The 22,859-nt window shown below is 41.3% G+C and overlaps 1 protein-coding gene across 1 annotated transcript in view; it reads right to left on the bottom strand.

The window, feature by feature from the left end:
- Nucleotides 1-22,859, bottom strand: part of LAMA3 (laminin subunit alpha 3) — a 318,911-nt gene that overhangs the window by 121,937 nt on the left and 174,115 nt on the right. The window contains exons 25-29 of the mRNA XM_036743735.1: nt 21,465-21,541; nt 18,305-18,413; nt 8,600-8,697; nt 5,939-6,083; nt 2,162-2,288 (exon numbers count right to left, since the gene is read on the bottom strand). Coding sequence (XP_036599630.1) covers nt 2,162-2,288; nt 5,939-6,083; nt 8,600-8,697; nt 18,305-18,413; nt 21,465-21,541 — 556 coding nt within the window. The remainder of the gene's footprint in view (nt 1-2,161; nt 2,289-5,938; nt 6,084-8,599; nt 8,698-18,304; nt 18,414-21,464; nt 21,542-22,859) is intronic.

The raw sequence follows: 22,859 nt of genomic DNA, 5'->3' as shown, positions 1-22,859 counted from the left end.
ATGGTGGAGGCAATTTGTACACAGTAAGTCTTAACTTACTGTTACACTGTACATATATAAGCATATATAAGATTCATACAAAGTAGATACAAGGTAACTACAGAAGAGAAAGCTAGGGCAATCAGGAAGTGTTTCCTGTAGAGTCTTGAAGGAAGACAAGAATTGATTTATCTCAAGTTTAATAAGCGCCCTGTCTAGGTTTCTTCCAAGTCAAGAAGCCAAGCAATCGACAAGCATTAATTAAGTGTTTACTATATGCCAGGCACCACTTATCATGTGCTAAGTAAGGGTCAGGATAAAAAGAAAGACAAAAACACTCTCTTAAACAAGCTTACATTCGAATTAGAGGAGACGAGTGCAGAAAACTGTACATACAAGATATAGAAGGTATGAAGGAAAGGCAACAGCAGAGAGGAGGCACTAGCAGTGTCGGGGTTCCTGCAGAACTGAGCATTGAAGGAAGCCAGCGAGTCAATGAGGAAGAGGAGAAGGTAAGAAGGGAGAGCACTCCAAGAATGGGGGACGAGATAGTGAAAGGGCAAGAAACTGAGAGATGGAGGGTCATGTGCAAGAAGGCCATTGTCCCTAGACTATGTGAAGAGGGGAAGAGTGTAAGAACATTATTAAGGTAGGTAGGGCCCAGGTTGTGAAGGGTTTTTAAAAAAACCATAGGATTTTGTATTTGATTAATATATGGTCGGAGCTGCTCTTTAGGAAAATCGCTTTGGCAGCTATGCGAAGGATGGATTGGAGTTGAGAGGGAATTGAGATAAAGAGACTGCTGAACAGGCTATAGTGTCTAGCTGAGAAATGACGAGGGTGGTGACTGGGTGAGAGGAGGAAAGGAGATGTATGAGAGATACTGTGGAGATAGACATGGCAGAATTTGGCAGGTGCGTGAAGTGAGAATGAGGAATGGGGTAAGAGAGGGAGCAGTGGTGGGGGGGGGGCGCTGAAAGTGAAGGGAGTGAAAGTGGAGAGTCAAACAACTAGGTCCAAATCTCCAAGAGATCAAAGAAGGAGGAAAAGGAGCCACATGTGAAAAAATATCTATAGCAGCTCTTTTTGTAGCAGCAAAGAACTAGAACTAAGGGCTGTCACTTGGGGAATGGAAGAACAATTCATAGCATATAGTTGTAATGGAATACTGTCATACCGGAAGAAGTGATGAAAGGGAAGGTTTGAGAGAAACCTAGAAGACTTGTATGAACTGATGCAGAGGGAAGTGAGCAGAACTAGGTGAACAATTTATATTATAATATCCATATTATAATACAATTGTAAAGACAAATCTCTTTGAAAGACTTAGGAACTCTGATCAATGTTAACACCAAATACAAGTCCAGAGGACCAATGATGAAGCATGCTACCCAGCTCCTGATAGAAAGGTAATGGACCCAAGATGCAGAAAGAAAGACTTTTTTGGTCAGGGTCACATCAGGGATTTGTTTTGTTTAACCATACAGATTTGTTACAAGGGTTTTCTTTTTCTTTTTTTTTAATCAGGAGTGGGAGTAGAGCAGTAGCAAGGGAAGAGAAAATAAATGCTTATTAATTGAAAAAAATCAAATTTTAAAAGAAATTTTAAAAAAGAATGAGATGTCAAGGATGACACTAAGGTGGCAAACCCGGGTCACTGGAAAGATAGTTGTGCCTTTGATAGTTATGGAGAATTTCAAAAAAGTGGTTGTGTTTGTCCTTTGTTTTCAAAGAGGACCATGACATCAGGGAAATGATGACATGACTTGCAGTTGACTTTGATTTGAGTGAGGGAGGGCTGTGCAAGGTCACCAGCCTTACTTTTTCCTCCAGAGCCATCTGGGTCCAGTGGCCTGATACTCACCAGGATCACTAGAGATGACCCAGGATGCAATGGGAGACCTGGCCCTTTTAGGCTCAGGCCTTTTCATGTACTCACTTAAAGAAGTAGTAGGTCTGAAAGGAAAGACGCTGAGTTCTGCTATGGACATTCTGAGTTTAAGATGGTTATGTGACACCTAATTGGTGGAGCAGAACTGGAGTTTAGGAAAAACTAAGACTTTATAAGAACCTCTAGAAGTCATTGGCATAGATACAGTAACTGAACCCATAGAATCCCTCACTTAATGTCTTGGCAAGAAAGGAAAAGCCTGCAGTTCTGGAAATAAACATGGTAGCTCACCTGACCACAGCTGCCCTCCTTCTACAACCACCTGTGCAGGAAATGTGGGATGATTTGGCTGACAAAAATGGACAATGAAGACATACTGGCCCAGCTGTGGCACTCTTCCAGTCAAGGTAACTTGATTCTAGGAAGGGAAAAGACAAAGAAAGAAATTCTCAAGTCTAACAGCTGCAACTGATTCAATTCAATCAATTAATCAAAAACTTTTAAGTGTCTACTGAGTGCCAGGTGTTGGTGATGTAAAAACAACAATGAAAATCTCTGTCCTCAAGGAACTTCCATTCTACTGGGGGAGATAACATGTATATAGAGAATAAATGGAAAGCAGATACAAGGTAGTATACGGAGGGTGGGCATTGGTAGCTGAGGGGATCAGGGAAGGCTTCCTGTATAAGAATGATGTTTTGAAGGAAGTCTTGAAGGAGTCTTGCAGGAAGTAAGGGAGTCTATAACTTCTCTTCAACAGATATTTATCATGTTTCTAAAATCTACAAGTCTTGTGGAGGTGCTAGGGACAAAAAAATAAAAATGAAATATTTCTTGCCCTCAAGGGCATGTAGCTTAGAGCCCAAAGATAATGACTCTTAAAGGATCTGTGCTCTCAGCAATGAGGGTACCTTCTGGACATTCACAGAGCACCACCCAGTAGGCAGGCTCACATACACCAACTGTGAGCATTTGTTGTGCTGTTTCAGTTGTGTCTGATTCTTTGTGACCCCGTTTGGCATTTCCTTAGCAAAGATACTGGAGTGGTCTTCCATTTCCTTCTCCAGCTCATTTTAACACATGAGGAAACTGAGGCAAACATGGTTAAGTGACTTGCCCAGGGTCACGCAGCTAGTAAAATGTCTGAGACTGGATTTAAATTCAGGAAGATGAGCTTTCACTGCAGGCCCTGCACTCTATCCACTGCACTGCCTAGCTTCCAGTGTGAGCATTTACATCTCAGAAACTGACAAAGGCTTGATTTATTGATCATTGGTTGTCTAAACTCTACACCAGTGATGTTAAACTCAGAACTGGATCCCTGAGGGCTGCACATTGATTTAGAAAGCCACAAATCAACATTATCTTTGTTGTATTGTATTTCATTTTGTTAAACATTTTTCCACTTGAGAATTTGAAAACTCTGTTCTAGACTTAAGAAAGAAATGGGAAAAATGTTAATAATACAAATTCAATTTAAAGTGTATAGTGCTTTGGAAAGTTGACTATTAAACATTTATCAACAGCCCCCACATCCTAGTCTGTGACAGTTTCTGCAGCTGAAAAAGTCACCACCCAATGTCCAAACTGATAATAAGCCCCTCTGAACTCATCCTCAGAAAGAAACATAGAGTCCACCAGTGTAGCCATACTCAAAGTCCTCCAAGTATTAGTAATGGACCCTGCCAGAGTTGGAGCTCCGCAGACATCGCCTTCAAGAGCCCAGGTCAGCTCTTTATCAGTGAGGAGGCACTGGTATAGGACTTTGGAATAAGATGTGTATGGAAATACAATATTATAAAAATCCTGAGATCCTGACCTACTGACAGACCTTTAAACTGTTTTAGTGGGTGTCATTCATTAACCATATGTCCCACCTAACCAATTATAATGTAATCATTTATGGAGCACTCACTGTATGCAAAATACTGTGATAGGTGTTACAGGCATCCAGAGAAGTCTAAGGCCTGGTCTAGATGCTAAAGTCTAGCGGGGGGAAAGAAATATGGAAGAAGTAGATATATGGAAGGCTAAATGGTGATACAAGATTTATGTAACAGAGACCTCATTGGGCAGTTCATAACCTCAGTCCTTTTCTCTCCTTCAACTCATCAACATCCAATCAGTTATCAAATCTTGGTTATTCTATTTCCACCATGATAACAACTGACATTTATATGGACTTTAAGGGTTCCACAACACTTTAAATATAAGATCTCCTTTAAGCCTCTCAACAAACCTAAGACTTTTGAGAGTCTCTTGGACAGCAAGATCAAATTAGTCAATACTTAAAGAAATTAATTCAGGCTAATCACTGGAAGGTCAAATACTGAAGCTGAAGCTTAAATACTTTGGCCACCTAAGGAGAAGATGAGACTCACTCTAAAAGGCCCTGATGTTGGGAAATATTGAAGGCAAAACGAAAAAGGGACAGCAGAGGATGAGATATTGTTATGGAAACAATGAACATGAATCTGGACAGACTTTGAGAGCCAGTGAAAGACAAAAAGGCTACAGTCCACGGGGTCACCAAGAGTCAGACACAACTGAACAACTGAACAACAGGCACTAAAGGAATTATTAGAACTCTAGGAATTATTAGCACTGCTTTACATATGAGGAAATTCAGGATCAGAGAGATTAAGTCTCTTACCCATTGTTGCAAAGCCAGTAGTCAGAGATTTGAACCTGGGTCTTTTCAGCTCTGGGTTGAAAACTCTATTAAACCAAATTGCTTCTTCTTCTAGCCCTTATATTTAACCCCTTCTCTACACTCATGAAGACAACTACTATTCTATTCTAGTTTATCCTTACCACCTCTTAGCTGGACTTCTGCAATGTCCCCCTAACTCATTTACCTACTTCTGGCCTCTCTCCTCTCCAACCCACGTGCCCATATAACTTTCAAAATAATCTTCCTAAGCTGTGAGTCCAATTGCATAAGTGTCCCTCCATTGCCTCCAATGTAGTGGTTCTCAAACTTTTTGGTCTCAGGACCCCTTTATACTCTCAAAAATAAATGAGTACCCCAAAGAGCTTTGGTTTATGTTGATTATATCTATTAATATTTACTGTATTAAAAATTAAAACTGATAATTTTAAAAATAATTATTTAATTCATTTAAAAATAATAATAAATTCATTACATGTTAACATAACATGCTTTTTGAAGATTTAAAAAAACCACCATATTTTGCAAAACAAAAATAATTTAGTGAAGAATGGCATTATTTTACAAATTTTTGCAAATCACTTTAATATCTGGTTTAAGAGCTAGATTCTCATCTATTTCTGCATTCAATCTGTTACAATATATTATTTTTGTCAAAGTATGTGAAGCAAATCTAGCCTCATGTAGTTGGAAAAGGGAGGAGTATTTTCATAAGGAAATAACATCTTAGTAGGATTATGAAAACACTTTTATCTCATGGACCCTCTTAAAAGGTCTTGGGGATCCTTGGCGGGGGCAGGGGAGTGTCTGAGGACCATATTTTGATAACTACTGCTCCAGAGTAAAATACAAATTTCTCTACCTAGCATTTAAAGCTTTCTCCAATCTGACTTGTTTCCAGTCTAAATTCTACAAAAGAATTCTACATTCCAGGCAAACTTCCCTACACAACTTTTATCTACCCAAAAGAATATAATCTCCTTGTCAAACTGTACTTGCTTCCTGCCTGAATGTTCTGACCCAGAGGCTATTTGTTGCCCCAAAGCACTGAGGCTGGCCTATAGTCGCAATCTGGCCAACGCAAGTGGCCAGGATGTGGAGAAATCTGATTTCTCAGTTTCATGTGGGGGCTAGAATGAGAATGGCTGGAGCACCCCTAGCTGGAGCTAAAGCTAGCTGTCCTGTTAGTGGTTATGAGGATCCTCTCTGTGTGTACTCACAGTGTCTTGTATATAATAGACACTAAATAAATGTTTGTCAAATTAAGCTCTGTACCCAAATCTCATCACTGCTGGAGAGATGTGGAAGAAGGCAGTTTCACTTTAGGCCGGAGTGGACAAGGAAGTCTTTACTGAGCCTGACTTGTTGGAAGCCATATTCATAAAGAGGTGCGCTACCTGTGGTGACTTCAGGATGATGCCCTGGAACACAGATTCAGAAGGTGAGGGATCCTGGGGCACGAAGGGAAGCATTCCACCACTTAGTGCGTCCAAAACTAATGCCGTTGGAGGAGTTTCATGTGCTAAAAGGACACAGGAGGAACTAAAAATAGAATTTTAAAATAATTCTTTTTCTGAAGGACAGGTATTATTTTTTTTACACACATTCTAGAAAAAAGGAAAACACAAAGAACTATCAGTCAGCAGCTCTTAGCAATGATATCTTACAACTGTGGTGTACAGAGCACTTTTAGTCCTCATCCCAACCCTGTGAAGCAGGCAGGACAGTTATGATGACCCACCTGTTTTGTTGATAAGGGAAATGAGGTTCAGAGAGGTTCAGTGAGTTGCCTAAGGCCACACAGCGTATAAACAGTAGAGCATCAGCCTCATGACCCTAAGCTTAGGACTCCTTCTACTCTGCTGTGCTGCTATTCATAACTCTGTATCAGGCAGGCAAAAGGATGGGGAGAGATGTAAGTAAAGAGGATTTTAGTGTATGTAAGATGGATTTTTGTTATTATTTGTTATAGTTTAGTTCCCAGGATCCATAGCCATAACAATCTCTTGTTCCTGGGTATTAGATAGGAATTCTCATGATCATGGTTCAACACATCTCCACCACGATTGTGCAGTGTCATATAATGATAAATAATATAAACATTTATGCTTAAATTGTAAAAATCCACTGCAACTGTGCAGTGAGATACAAGGATGAGGTGACATAAGATTGGAGGCTACTGCTGGCAATATGCCTTCTTTGTCTGATGCCCTATAAAGCAGGTGGGCACCGGTCAGTGAGTGGGGAACCCATAGGGGAACATCACAGTGTAATGCTGCATGTGCCTCAACAAGCCCCCTCAGGGCTTGAGGGGATTTGCGGGAGTACCTAAGCTGTGCCTGTTCTGTCTCAACTGATGCCACCGAGACATAGGGGTAGTGGCCCTCCACTTCTTGTCAGCCTCTGCGAGAAGGATGATTAGGGAATACTGTAGGAGTTGGTGCTCCCATTATCAGCAAAGCTTCTGAGAAGTCTATTCTAGAATAAAATAAGATTATTAACACCTTCAAAGCTGTCTTCATGTCTGACCAGATCAAGAGTGAACCTGTAAGAGATCAAAGTCCAAATACTTCAGTGCCTCCCATGTGTTACCTGTGAAACAGGAGGTATAGAGGACAGAAGACAGAATGATGCACAGTGCTAGGAAAAGAGGACCAGACCTAGAGCCAGGAGATCTGAGTTTGAGTTCTGTCTCTTATGGGCTGTGTGACTTTAGGCTCACTTTAGCTCTCTGGTTGCTAGATGGCACAGTGGAGAGAGTGCTGGGCCTGGAGTCAGAAAGACCTGAGTTCAAATCCAGCCTCTGAAACATACTAGCTGGGTGACTCTGGGCAAGTCATTTAACCCTGTTTGCCTCAGTTTCCTCAACTATAAAATGAAGATAATAGCATCAACCTCACAGAATTGTTACAAGGATCAATGAGATAATATTAATAAAGCACTTAGCATGGCACCTGGCACATAGCAGGGGTTTAATAAATTCTTCTTCCTTTCCTTCCTCAGCCTCAGTTTTGTTACCTGTAAAATGAGGGAGTTTGGACTAGCTGACCTTTGAGGCCTTGTCCAGCTCCAGCAGTCCATGCCCCTAGCTCAAGAATTTTACAGGACACAAGTCTATGTCAAACCATACTTGCTTCCTGCCTGAATATTCTGACCAAAACACTATTTTTTGCCCCAAAGCACAGAGGCTGGCCTAGAGCCACAATCTGGCCAATGCAAGTGGCCAGGATGTGGAAAAATAGTCTGATTCTTCAGTTTCAGGTGGGGGCTAGAATGGGAATGGCTGGAGGTAAATCTAGCTGTCCTATTAGTGGTTATGAGGATCAAATGAGATAAACAGGGTGAACATCCTTTGAAAAGCAAAAATGGACAATGCAAATGTAAAAGATTAAAATTGATATTACAATCATAATACATAATTAATATTGTGACATAAAGATCTCTTGAAAACATATAGATAAGAAACAGAGGAGAGGCAAAGTACATACTTAATTTATTTCAGATTCACACCCTGATTCCTGTTAGGTTCTCCCTAATTTCTCCTCGGTCTTGGCACAGAGCCAGCATCTGCTTCCATAATTGCATATGAAGATTTTTTAAAAAAAAATCCATACAAAAAACAAATCCGCAAAACCCCAAAGAAATACATTAGGTAACTGAGGAGAGACCATGATTACCTCAGTCTTAGCAATGAAGAGACTCAGACACGAAGAGAAGACAAAAGGACTTGACCAGTCATGTAGTGAATGAATCAGAGCCGAACTAGGCTCAGAGTAGAACTGGGGGTTGCTGTCCTCGGGGTACTGAGTCTATGCTACTTCCCCTGAACACTGATGTTTCTGCTTCCTGATTCCGTGGCCTTCTGAACATACTGCAGAGATTAAGCTTTTGGTTTTGTTTTATAGAAAGCACTGACCTTTAACAAAATGACCTATGATCATACCTGAAGTCAAATACAATATTTCAGTCACAAAGGGATTAAAACATCCTGCTAGGCACAGCTCTGTGTTGTGTTAGAAAAGATTAAAGGGAGAGGGGAGAGAAAAGGAAGCACATACCTTTGATTAACAAGTTGCCCATAACTGGCAATGCAGTATACACTGGGTTTCACATATTCTGTAGAGAATTCTCCCACCGGTATAATACAAAATTGGTGCTGTTGAAAGAAAATAAGGCAAAAGGTACCCAACATTTACGAGTTCTCAGGTAACACAGAAGTTTCATCCAAAGAAAGAGTTATTTTTTAACCCCAAGACACATCATCTATCTCATAAATTAACTTTATTTAAATGTATTAAGCACCTACGTTATGGAAGTCTCTGTGGCATTACCCTATGCTACTCCTCTACCTTATTTCTCTTGAAGGGATGGTAATGGACAGTTAGCTCCCAGATTGTGTGTATCTGAGGATAATGATAAAACTAGGTGAAAGGAATAGCCCCTTAAGTGACTGGACTTGTATCCTCAGCACCTGGCATAATGCCTGGCACATGATGTTTAATCAATAATAGTTGGTTGATTGATTTAATTGCCAAGGGTCACACAAGTTCTCCCCTTTTCACCAATTTAGATGTGCACCTCCATTCAAATGATCATGGAGGAAGCTTTCCTAAAATGGAAGCATAAGTCATATATCCAGAGGGGAAGATGGGTCACTCAGTTCACTCTATTCTGCTGCTCTTCCTGGTTTCAACTCCACAAAACAATCTACCCCTCCCAGGATAACCTCATCACTTCTAATCTTACCATCACGTCAAGGCTTGATGGACACCTCCTCCTTCAGCCTCCTCTCCCCTCTGACTGGAGGGCTGGAGGACCAAACTCCTCCCAATGCCTTCCTTTACAGAAGGTAGATACTGGACTCTCTCAGGTCACTCCACTCTGCATTTTCTTGTCTTTGGGTTTCAATACCACAGAACAAGTCCACCCTCTCCCTCTTCCTGTCTCCCTTTGTGTGTTATCTCTCCCCCATTAGACTGTAAGATCCTCGAGGACAGGGGCTGTCTTTTTATTGATTGTATCCCCAGCTATTACGGCACATAGTAGGCATTTGATAAATGTTGATAAACTGGATGGATTGCATAGAAGATGGGGATATAGAGTTGAACATTAAGCTAAATGATCAATCACCAAGCTTGTGTCTACTATGGGTCAGGTACCCTGCTAGGTACTACGGACACAGAGACAACAATGAAATTGTTTCTGTTCCCTTATATATTTTAATCAATAAACACAATTCTCCCAACCCAGCATAGTCCCCCAAAAGGAAATAGGGAACTGCATAGAATAGAAATGAGAGCGCCTATGTGACCTGCATTTTAAAAAAAGAACTGCCTTCATTTCTAAGAGACTAGTAATAATAATAATAGGGGCGGCTAGGTAGCACAGTGGCTAGAGTGCTGGGCCTGGAGTCAGGAAGACTTTATGAGTTCAAATCTGGCCTCAGACACTTAACCAGCTGGGTGACCCTGGGCAAGTCACTTGACCCTGTTTGCCTCAGTTTCTTCATCTGGAAAAGGGGCTAGAGAAGGAAATGGCAAACCACTCCAGTGTCTCTGCTAAGAAAACCTTAAAAAGAGTCATGGAGAGTTGGACACGACAGAAATGATTGAACAATAACAACGAATAGTTAGCTTAAATAATAATTAGTTAGCACTTATATAGTGCCTTAAGGTTTGCAAAACACTTTACACAAGTTATCTTGTTTGATCCTCACAACAATCCTGGGCAGATGCTCACTCTCATTATCCCCATTTTACAGATGGAAACTGAGACTTAGAGAGATTAGATGACTGGCCCTGAATCATGCAGCTAATAAGTGTCTGGGGGCAGATTTAAAATCCTGCTGCTTTTTGAGTCTTCCTGACTCCAAGTCCAGCTCTCTACCTACTGCACCGCCAGGCTACCTCAGTAAGTCAATAACAGGCATTCGTCAAAGCAAAAGCCGGTGATGGGAAAGGATGAAAAAATAAAACCTTACCGTTAGCAGCTGCCTAAAAAGAATATATGGGCATGTATAGGATAAATGTAACGGCTCCAACGGTGCTCCCATGAAGTGAAAAAAGAAATCTGTAGATAATTTGTTTGTAACTTAAATTCCAAAGCACTGAAACATGGCAAGGTGGGTTTTTAAAAATAAATTTCAAATAGAAGCTGCAAGAATATAATTTTCATTCTTAATGGTGGAGGTGGGCTTGGAATAGTGCTGTTCCAATGAGAAAAATCCAGCTGTCATTGGGAATAAAAATTTTGCCTCAGTGATCATCTTAAACATGGAAATTATTCTTGGAATATAATGAGCTCCTCTTGGAGGACAGCAAAAAAGTGTCCTTTCTTAGAACCAAAAGAGCTAAAAATGTTTGGGGAAAAAAGCCTACCTGTTCAAAAATCCATGCTTTAAAATGTGATAAGTGTGCTTTATAATTTTAATCTTTATAATAATAATAATATAAACAATATAATAATATAATAATCTTTATAATTTCTTGAGAATTTTCTTATGAAAGAAAGCCTCATCAGTTGATCAATTAGCAAGTAGTAACTGAAATTGGCCAGGGCGAGCACCGCCGTGGGACGGTGGGGAACGCATCGAAATGGGAGTCTGAGGACCTTCCTTCAAGTCCTGATTCAACCACCTATGGAACTTCGGCCACTTAATCTCTTTGGGTTTTCCTATAAAACAAAGAGTTTGGACAAGGCTACCTCTAAGATTTCTTCTAGATATAAACTGATGATTCCATTATTCTACCACACCATGCTGGGTGCTCTGGGAGACACAAAAACATAAATCAGTTATTCTCTTCAACAAGTTAGTTGGGGGGAGGAGGAGGGATAAGAAAACTACGTGAAACAGAGAATAACATGATACGTTAGGTTTAATTAGGTGTTCAATTGTGGGATGCACTCTATTGAGTCTGTAAGTGCTATAGGTCTGAGAAGAGTGTATCACATAAAACCAGAGTCCTGAGTGTCCTGAGGCAGGTGGGATTAAAGCTAGGCCTTGACAGTGGGGTAGAAGGAGGGAAAAGAATATTCCATGAGGGGAGAGATAAGACATGTCTGAAAACGTATTTCTAGTCAAGTGAGGAGATTGACCAGAGACTAGAATGAAGTGTCTATGTTGGGAAATAGTAGAAAACCAGTTTGGATGGGTGGTATAGGAGAGTACAGGCAGCTCGGTGGTTCAGTGGATAGAGTGCTGGGCGGGGAGTCAGGAAGACCTGAGCTCAAATTTGGCCTCAGCTACTAGCCCTGTGAACCCGGGCAAGTCACTTAACCCTGTTTACCTCAGTTTCCTCACCTTTAAAATGAGCTAGAGATAGAAATGGCAAGCTACTTCAGTATCTTTGCCAAGAAAACCCCAAATTAGGTCACAAAGAGTCAGACAGGACTGAAAAAGTGTCAGAACCACAACAACATAGGGTAGGTCAGTCAAACATTTATTAGCCACCTATTGTGTACCTGGCACTGTGCTAAATTCTGGGGATACAAAGAAGGGTAAAAGATAGTTTTTGCTCTCAAGGAGTTCACAGTGTAATGGGTATGGCTATTGATGTGCCAAGCACAGGGAAGTTTCAGCTTAATTTGATAGCCAGTTTTTCTTCAGTCGTTTCAGTCATGTCCAATTCTCCATGACGCCATTTGGGGTGTTCTTGGTAAAGATACTGGAGTCATTTGCCATTTCCTTCTCCAGCTCATTTTGCAGATGAGGAAACTGAGGCAAACAGGGTTAAGTGAGTTGCCCAGGGTCACACAGCTAGTAAGTGTCCTAGGCTACATTTGAACTCAGCTCATCCTGACTCCAGGCCCGGCACTCTATCCACTATGCCACCTATCTGCCTTGATAGACGACAAGGAATTGTTATTATAGGTTTTGAAGCAATGGAAAAACATGATCAAAATGATGTTTTAGGAAGATTAGTTTAACAACATGATATACAAGGTAAATTAGAAGGTGAAACATTAAAGTCAATGAGCTAAGAGTCTGTTGTCTAGGGAAGGAGGTGATTGAGAGCCTGGACCAGGCTGGTGGCAGTGGGAATTGAGAGGCAGGTATAAACACCAGAAACATGTGGAGGGGACAATATACAGACTTAATGAATGACTAAATATGGGAGAACAGAAGAAAATTAGAGCTAGAAAGAGGCTTAGAAATAATCTAGCCCACTTTACGAGTAAAGAGCCTAAACCCAGAGAAATTAAGTGATTTGTCTAAGATTACATGGTGAGCTACTGGAAACAGAAAAGGGATGGGTCAAAGGTAACCCCAAGGAAATTTCTAACGTTCTGGCATTCTGACATTTGTTTTCTGTTGGATTCCCCAACACCACCTACACCCTTTCTACCAAGTAGCTGCTCACCTGGCTGGTCAGCTAGCAAAACTCATTCAACTTTCATAGTCACTCAACCCTAGGCCCCAGATCACAAGTAGCCACTTCAACTCAGACTTGTGAGCAGGTCAACTGATAGAAACCCACTCAACCTCTGACCCTCCCCTCAGTCCCAGGCCCTGACTGCAGGCTGCTGCTGCCAATAGCACAAACATATTTGTATTTTAAGTTATTTTAAGTTAATCCTTTTAAACAAGTTCCTTACAAGTACTGATTACATTGATAAATGAGTATCTTGGAACTAACCAATGAAAATTTAAAGATACCCCTTAAGAAAACCAGTAACAATCCCAAATTTTTGTTGCTTCAAGACAAAAGTTGCAGATAACTACATCAAAGAGGGACAATGTAATCTTAGGGCAGAAAATAACCTGTCAGCAGCATAACATTTGAACTATTTTAGAAGAATGGTTTCAAAGTTTTTTTTTTAACCATTTCTTGGTGATCTCCAAAATGTAGTGAGAAACAGATCTATGATATTTCATAGGCAGATTATTCGGGCTGAGAAGAATTTACTATCAAGTTCTGATGGATATTGTCACCTACTCTCCTTAACTAGTACACATTTGTTGACCCCAGTTTCCAGGAACTAGGAAAAATAAACTCTAAAACCTTTACCATCTTGCTCCAAGTAAGGTGTGAATCATAGGGTTTAACTAGAGAGTTCTCTGATTTAAATCATCCTTTTTCTTGGTAGGAAAAATGAGGAAGTTCATTCCCCAGACAGTTAATTCCCAGTCTCCAGGAACTAGAAAAAAATAAACTCTAAGATCCTCATCTTCCTGTTCCAAGCCTCTGGTTTAAACTAGTCCTTCATTTCAGTAGGGAAAATTGGGGAAGATAATTCCCAGGATTGCATAGAAAACAGGAGATGAGTGAGTTAAGTGAGTCAGGATGGAGAAACTCAACAGCCATGAGTTTTAGAATGGTTTTATTATTTTGTTTGTATTACAAATTTTCAAAACATTAGAATATAGCTACATTTAAATGGAGGTGGTATGCTTACAATGTTAGGACAGCTAGGTGTTGCAGTGCATGGAATACCAGCCTTAGAGTCAGGAAGACTCATCTTTCTGAACTCAAATCTGGCCTCAGACACTTACTAGCTGCATGTACCTGGGCAAGTCACTTAACCCTGCTTGCCTCAGTTTCCTCATCTGTTAAATGAGCTGGAGAAGGAAATAGCAAACCATTCCAGTATCTTTGCCAAAAAAACCCCCAAATTGGGATCAGACAGGACTGAATGACTAAATAACAACTTACTTACCATGCAAATAATTTAGATGTAAATAATATGGTCTTTCAAAGCTCAGTCTAAAGTCTGAATTATTCTCTTACTCTATTCTATTAGGACAGATAACAATAGTACCTGACAGTGACATAGAAATATTAGGTTTGGAAAGCATTGTATGTACATTATCTCATTGGATATTCACAACAACTCTGGGAGATAGGTACCCCAGGGACCCATTTCATAGATGAAGGAAACTGAGGCACAAAGGGAAGTGACTTGTACTTGTATCCCTAGCCCCTGGTACATAATGGATGATTATTAATAAATACTGATTGCCATGAGTCACACAGCTTATTAGTGCCAGAGGCAAGATTTGAGTTCCAGGCCAACCATTCTTTTCACTACACTCTAGCTACACCTCCATGATCAAGAACTCAGTGTACTTGAACAGTAATGGGAAAATAGAAGTCAATCAGCAGGCTTCATTTATTTAGTGGAAGCTCACTAAATGCAGTGCGTCATACCAGATGCTGAGATCAGCAAGATATTAAAAGGAAGGCCAGTATTCAAAGCTCTTCAGACAAGATGAGAGAAAATGAACACAAATAAGAAAGGATCCATACCACCAAAATACAGGAACTATGTCTGTTAATAAGTACTGAGGGAGGGGAAATTCAGGAGTGACTAAAGGGACTGATGGGAGAAGCTAACAGGTTTCTTAGTTTCCCCAGTATCCCAAGTACTACAATTGTGATAAATAAAGAACCTGAGAGATAGAGGTTCTGGGTAATTAATAATCAATTATTAATTAGGCTAGCTAATAATCAATAAATTTATGGTCCATGGCATCTCTTAGAAAACCAAAGCCAAACCATGGAAAGCCTGAAAGCCTTAAATATTTTTCGAAAGAGAATGCACCTGACAAGAGAAAATCAACCCTGACTAGTGGACATTTAATAAAGAGGTGGGCTAGAAGTCTTCAGCTCCTCCTGCTGAGTATATGGCTTGATCATGATACTCAGCTGCCTCCAGCAATCTGGATAGAGAAATCCATCTCCATCCAGACCACTCTGGTTGATTTTTTCCTTCGTGGATCATCCTAAATTCTAATGGAGGGGTACAGGGACAGAGGCTGTTTTCCTTCGGGCAAGAACTCACGCAGACTGGACTCTGGTTACGCTCTAAAAAGAAGTAAGGTTGAGTGGAGTCCCACCTAAACCCAGGTGCAGGTTCCCTAAGAGTTAGAGCAATCTCATTAATCAGCCATGTCTTTCAGAGACTGAGTTTTTTTTTTTTTACTTTGAATGTAGCTTATATGCTAATGTTTTGAGAATATGTAATACAGCAAACAAATTAACTAAGGCTGGGCTTTAAATGGGAAAATAAAGAGAAAATCCTGGATCCTAATTTAATAATTGGTTATTAATAGCAAAATAACAATTTCTCTCACTACAAAGTAAGCCAAAAGGTTTCTTTCTTTCTTTTTTTTTTTTTTTGACGGGAGAAGGTGAGGCAAGTGGGGTTAAGTGATTTGCCCGAGGTCACGCAGCTAGTAAGTGTGTCAAGTGTCTGAGGCTGGATTCAAACTAATGTTCTCCTGAATCTAGGGCTCTACTCATTGTGTCACTTAGCTGCGTTGGTAACTAAGGTGGGGCACCAGGTGGGACCAATGAAGGGAGGTTTGATTATATCTTCACTCCCAAGTAGGCCCAAAACCCCTAGCTACTAGGTGCTAAGCTGATGTAGGTGTGAAGCCCCCAGGGTCCTAAGGGGAGTTGCTAAGACCAGAGCCAATAGTAAGAGCTTAAGTTCTGGTCACTCAGATGGCATTTGATGATGGCTAAAGAATACATAAAAAGAGAAGACAGAGCTATTTGCAAGGGCTTTCGCTCTTGGGGGTGTGCCGATGTGGAGACTCTGGGCAGATGTAGTTGAGAGCCCTCCAGCTTGTAAACCTGGATGTTTGGACTTTGTTAAACTCTGGTAACTATGAATTGAGATTTGAATCAGACAAAGTCTGTCTGTTGATGTTTGTAATTTGTTTGTATTTGCTTGGAAGTTCAGGGGGCTGGCTTTTTCCCCTGAACTAAGTGAATGATATTTGCATGTTTGAAGAAATTGAGATTGTTAACCCCTTAACATTGCTTTCCTAAGTAAAGCAGATCAAAAGAACCTGGGCTTGCAGCGTTCTGTGTGCTGGTTGTTGTTGGTTTTACACAGCCACAGCAGCTGCTAGCAAGATTGTTGAAACACTAGCTGCCCCAAGCTGAAAGGTTTCTTAAAATAAATTAACCAAAACTCAGGAGAAGAGCTGATTGTCTCCAGCTAGTAAGAAGGACAATGACAGTAACTCTCATCAACTCAGGGTTCTTGGACCATTAGAGAGTAGTAAAGGAGAATGCTTTTTTGTGGTAGTTTTTTGTTTGCTTTTTAATATTCTCAAACATTACAGAACATAATGACCAGGCAATCTAATTATGGGCAGAATTCTTAATGGGGGTGGTTTAAATGATTAATCAAGGGGAATCTCTGGTTCTTTGACAAAGCTCCTACTCCCTGAGAGATTTCCAGTGTTCTTGACCACTCTTCTCCTCACACTCTCCCTACCCCCATCCCACTACCTTTATTTTTCTTTGTTTTTAACATTCAAAAAGTTGTCCCCTTTTACAATGATCCTGGAAAGAAAGACTTCATTTATTCTGCCAAATATGACTGTTTGATGTCGATTGTGTGATGTTGTTCTAGATCTGTGATTTCATGGGTGTGGAGGATTCCTAGTATGGAAACTCCCTCCACCAATACCAATCTATAACACAACTTCTTAGAGAAATTTGCATGAGGCAATGAGGGGTCGAGTGTCTTGCCCAAGGTCAAATGGATAGCGTTGAACTTGGAGCCAGGAATTACTGAGTTCAAACATAGCCATAGACATTCGCTACCTTTAGCTATGAGACATTGGACAAATCACTTAACCTCTCTGTGCCTCAGTTTCCTCACCCATAAAATGGGGATAATAATAGCGCCTAACTGAGTTGTAGTGAGAAGCTTAAGATGGATTCTGTTAATTGATCATAGGATCAAAAGTAATTGATTTGGTTCTGTCACTGCTTAAGTCATGGTTTTTTGTCTCTGAACTTAGTTCAGAATTCAGGTGGCCTGTAATGAGTTAAAGTTTAAAAATACATCTATTGTCGCTTCAAGGAATTTTGCTGACCTTGGAAAACGTGCGTGAACAGAATGAGAGCTGGGCTTGAGATCTTCACGCCACCAAGCTATCCTTCAAGGATGACTGGTTTGCTGTCCAAAAGTTTGGGCCACTATCTCACACCCGGACACTAACAAAGAGCACTTTTTAGTCTCATGAGAGAAGAAAGGTGGGGGGGTGGTCATTGCTAGCCTCCATTACCAAACTTTCAATCAATCACGTTGTTCCCTGCACCTCAGATCCGTAACCACTCATAATGTCCTCAATCCCATGATGTCATCTACCTGGTTCTGTTCTTTGTTCTGCATTCCCCAAAACCTATATAAGGAGAACTGTCCTTTTGCTAGGGTTTGGGGAGGGGGGCATTAATGGAGACAAGCCATCAGCCCATTTATTGACAAGTAGCAAGCCTCTGTTAATAAATGTTATCTTGTTTGGAGAGCTGCCTCAGTTTACTCTTTTGTTAAATTGCAATCATAACAGTAGTGAGGATAAAATGAGATAGTTTTGGTAAAACACGTCACAAACCTTCAAATGATATATAAATTAACTGTCATTATCATTATTATTATCTTTGTACGCTGCACATTACATTGAACTAATAATAATCGCTAGCATTTATACGGTATTTTAAGGTTTGTAAAGTGTTCTTACAAATACTATCTTAATTTACCCTCACAATCACTCTGGAAGATAGATGCTATCATTATCCCCATTTTCCACTGGGAAAACTGAGGCAGAGGCTAAGCAATTTGCCCAGAGGTGTGCAGCTAGTAAGTATCTGAGCCCAAATTTGAACTCGGGTCTCCTGGCTCCAGATCTAGCCCTCTGGTGTCTTTGTCACCTAGCTGCCTCTAATTTAGTTCTTCCTCGCTTTTGTTCACTGCTTAATATGCTCTTTATGAAATAAGGCAACAATCGATAAATCACATACCAGAAGGAAATGGGCCAAGTGTGCCTTCAGCTGGATCTTTGCGTCTGCTAAGAGTTCATACACGGCAACGCGGTTCAGGTCGTCCACCACGAAACTCCGGCAGAGGAAGCTGAAAGAGGGAGCAGAATTCAAACCTCATCTCCTGGAATTTTGCTCATTTTTCTCCTCTCGTTGAGGCAGTTGATTTTTGTTTCAGTCTCTCATATTTTGACCAGGTGTGGTGCCTTTTTACCTGGTTTAAAAATTCAGTAATGACCCAGATTTTCAAGTGTTGAGCATATGAGAAAAGTAGTAGGAAAGTGAGCTTTTCACCTAATACTAATATTCCAAAGATCAGCTCAAATCTCATCTTCCAGGTCTGTCTTCTTATCTCCTGTCTCCCTCTGCCTTTAAAGAATACCTTCCTCACAGTCATAGGATCATGGATTAAGAGTGGAAAGAGATCTTAAGGGCCATCTAGTCCAACCTTCTCATTTTAAAGATGTGGAAACTGAGGCCCAGGGAGTGACTTGCCCAAGGTCACATAGGTAGTAGGTGATAGTGCCAGAATTCAAACCCAGGCCCTCTGATTCCAAATGCAGCTTTCTTTCCGTATCCTAAGTCCCTCCAAATGTGGCGGTACTCCAGCGTCTCCAAAGAAATGTGTCATTTCACAGGAGTAGATATTTCAACGACCAATTCATATCCCAACCCTTTCATGTCTTAGATCAATCGATCAACAAGAATTTAATAAGCACCTGCTATGTTGCAGATTCTGCCCTCATGGAGCTTATATCTTAATGGAGGAGACAACACACACACATAATAGTATATAGAAAACACATACAAAGTAACCCGGGAAAGGAAGGCACTAGCAGCTGTGGAGATCTGGAAATGTCTCCTGGTAGAAATTGGTGCTTGAGTGAAGGAATTCTTAAGGAAATAGGAATTCCAAGCCAGGTAGATGAAGAGGAACAGTGTACCATGCATCACAGCCAACCAGCCAAAGGAAAAACATAGAGATGAGGCAGATAGCCATGCATGAGGAGCAGCAAAAAGGCCGTAATGTGTAATATGGCTGGAAAGCTAGGATGGGGCCAGGTTGTAAACAGAAGAGTTTATATTTGATCCTACAAACAACAGGGATCCTCCACATTTTTTTGAACTGGGGGAGTGACATGGACCGTCCTTTAGGAAAATCACTTTGGTAGCAGTGTTGAGGTTGGGGAGGGGACTGAGGTAATGAGACCAATTAAATAATCCAAGTGGGAGTAGTGAGGTCAGGATGCTGCTTATTTGAGTGGAGAGAAGGGAATGGATGTGAGAGAAGCTAGGGAGGTCGGAATGACAAGATTTGGCAGCTGATGGGCTATGGGCTCTGAATAGGAGTGAGGAGGTATGACGATAGCTAGACCGTGAACCCGGTGACTGGAAGGATGGTGGTGCCCTCCACAAAAGTGAGGCAATTCAGAGGAAGGGTAGGTTTGGGGGAAAAGAGAAGGAGTTCTGTTTTGGACATACTGAGCTGAGATAACTATGGGACATCCTGGTGAAATGGTGGTTGGAGAGCCAGGCCTGGAGCTCAGGAGAGGGAAAGGGCCTGGATCCTACAGACCTGAGAGTCATTTGCATTGAGATGCTAACTGAATCCTAGAAGCCAAGGAGGCCACCAAATGAAAGCACAGAGAGAAAGATGAGAAGAGGCCTTGGGTAGGGTGAGGTTCACACATTATGATCCAGCAAAGGAGACTGAGAAAGACTATTCAGACAGATGGTGCCACAGCCAAGTTTTAGAGAAAAGTCCAGAGAAGGGAGAGGTGGTCAGCAGGGTCAAATGTTGTAGAAAGTCTCAGTCAAGAAGACCGAGGATCAAGAAAGGGCCGTGTTGTTGTTGTTCAGTCATTTTCAGTTGTGTCCAACTCTTTGTGACTCCTTTGGGGGGGTTTTCTTGCCAAAGATACTGGAATGGTTTGCCATTTCCTTCTACAGATAAGGAAACTGAGGTAGAGTTAAGTCACTTGTCCAAGGTCACAGAGCTCTTAAGTGTCTGAGGTTGTATTTGAACTCTGGTCTTCCTGACTCCAGGCCGAGGGCTCCATCCACTGAGAAAGGGCCATAAGATTTGGCAATTAGGACATCATTGGTGATTCTGGAGCCAGCGGTTTCAGTTGAATGAGGAGGTCGGAAGCCAGATTGCAGCGAAGATGAGAAACGAATGAAAGGAGAGAAATTGGAAGCAACAGGTATAGACGGTTCTTTCTTCGGTATTTGTATGAGACAAGGACAACAGCTCGGAGGGATGGCAAGAGCGATGGATTTTTTTTTTAAGGGAATGGACTTGTGATTTGTAAGGAACTCCTGGAGGGGCAAATACCTCTGCCTAAGCAGATCACTACCTGCTCTATAACTGATAATCTTAGAATGCATCCTGGGGCAATAAGAAATTAAGCGACTTGAAACAACTTGTACCACAGCCAGTTATGTGTCAGTCAGTACTTGAAACCAGGTTTTCCTGATTCTAAGGCCAGCTCTCTAGCCATATCATCCATGTAACTTATCATTCTAAGGAGTATTTATTCCTTTTAAAAACATGAATCCTTAATCCAAAGGAATGATTGCCTAATGATGGAACTTTAGGCACAAGTGTGATGTCATTTGAGAAGACGTTAATGGTTGGTGCCCAGACTTCCCAAGAACTTACTCCTAAGACCGACCCTATATATAGGTAAGTAGCACTTGGAATTGGGCTGGGGATAAATCATGGTTAAAGCTGAAAGAGATCTTAGAGATTGTCTAGTTCCACACCTGTTCAGATAAGCTCTAGATTGGGGTTAAGTGACTTGTAAAAAAGGTCAGGAAATCATTACTGATGATGCCAGGGATCACAGGCCCTCTGACTTGGAAGGGACCACAGTCCAGCTTATAACTGAATACAAATGCCTTCTGTAACGAACCCCCAATAGTTATCTGGCCTTTGGTAGAAGACCTTCAGGGAGGGGATCCTACCCCCTGCCAAGGAAGCCTAGGCCACTCCTGGAGAGCCCTAATGTTTAGGAAATTGTTCTTTTCATTAAGACTAAATTAGCTTTTTGGTAACTTCTACCCATTGTTCCTGGTTCTGAGCTCCAAGACCAAGCAGAACAGAAATAACTTTCTTTTCTGTTGACCCAGGTCTTTCAACCAAACTTCATAGAGTATGAACCCTTCATCAGCACGGCTGCCCTCCTTGGGAGAGTCTCCAGTTTCTTGGTGTTCTTGCTGAAAGGTGGTACCAAGACCTTAAAACATATTCCAAGCATGGTCAGACCAGTGTAAAGTGGAGTGGGACCATCACCTCCCTTCTCCTAGAAGCTCTGCCTCTCTTAAAGCAGTCTGACATTGTAATATCTTCTTGGCCAGGAGCCTTAAGGCCCCAGGTTCCCCACCCCTGTTCTTGGCTGTCTTATCACACCTCTGACTCAGCTCGTAACTTTTTCAGACAAACTACTGTCTAGCCGCGCCTTACTCACCTTTTTCTCGTCAAGATGATTTTTTTTGAACCCAAATGAAAAACTTTACATTTATCTGTATTAAAATGTAAACTTATTCAATTCAGCATAATGGTGTCCTCAAAATCATCACGAACTCCTCACTCTCCCCACATCCATTCTTGGCCAAGTCCTGTCCGTTCCCCTTCCCCCAAATCTCTCACATCTGCAGGATGACAGATTTGGCCTTTGGGGCCATCAGCTCCAACCACCTCATCTTAAAGACCAGGATATTGAGGTTAAGTGACTTCCCCAGATTCAGATCCATGTCTGACCAATGACAAGTTCAGCACTCTATCCACTGCCTTGTCTTTCCAGCCCCCATCCCCATTCCCTCTCTCATCCTCAATGACTCCAACTACTGCATGAGCCTCCTAATGAGCCTCCCAGCCTCGAGCCTCTCCCCTTTCAGATCCATTCTCTGTATCAGGGGTGTCAAACGCAATAGAAAGGACAGTATGGAAGGATCCCTGTGGTCAGGTATTGACTTAGAAAAAAACAAGCTAATGTTATATTATGTCAGTATGATATTTTTATTTTATTTATTTTGTTAAATATTTCCCAATGACGCTTTAATCTAGTTCACCCTCTTGTTTGATACTTTTGCTCTACATAGCTGCCCAATTAATGTTTCTTAAGCCCAGGTGTAACCACATCCCTCCCTTGCTCAAGGAACAGGAGTGACTTACTATTTTACCTCTAGGATAAAATACAAACATTGGTTTGGCATTTAGAGTTACAATTGGACTCTAACACAGCTCTCCAGACTGATCTTATATTACTGCCTTTTATTTCCTCCCCAATCTGGAGATATTAGTAGAGTCACTGCTCCATATATCACCTCCATGTCCCTGATGTTCTCACCTCCTCCTCCAAGAATTCCTAGCTTTCTTTAAAGCACCATTCAAGGGCTACCTCTTCTACAGTAAGCCTTTCCTGATCTCCTTAGTTATTAATGGGTTAAAAGATCAATTAGGAAGGAGTAAAGGGATTGCCACGGGGCAGCTAGGTGGTGCAGTGGATGGTACAGTATTGGGCTTGGAATCAGG

This window comes from Trichosurus vulpecula, chromosome 1 (genome assembly GCF_011100635.1).
Source record: "Trichosurus vulpecula isolate mTriVul1 chromosome 1, mTriVul1.pri, whole genome shotgun sequence".
In the NCBI taxonomy this organism is placed as follows: Eukaryota; Metazoa; Chordata; class Mammalia; order Diprotodontia; family Phalangeridae; genus Trichosurus; species Trichosurus vulpecula.
This window is presented reverse-complemented; position numbering and strand designations above follow the sequence as displayed.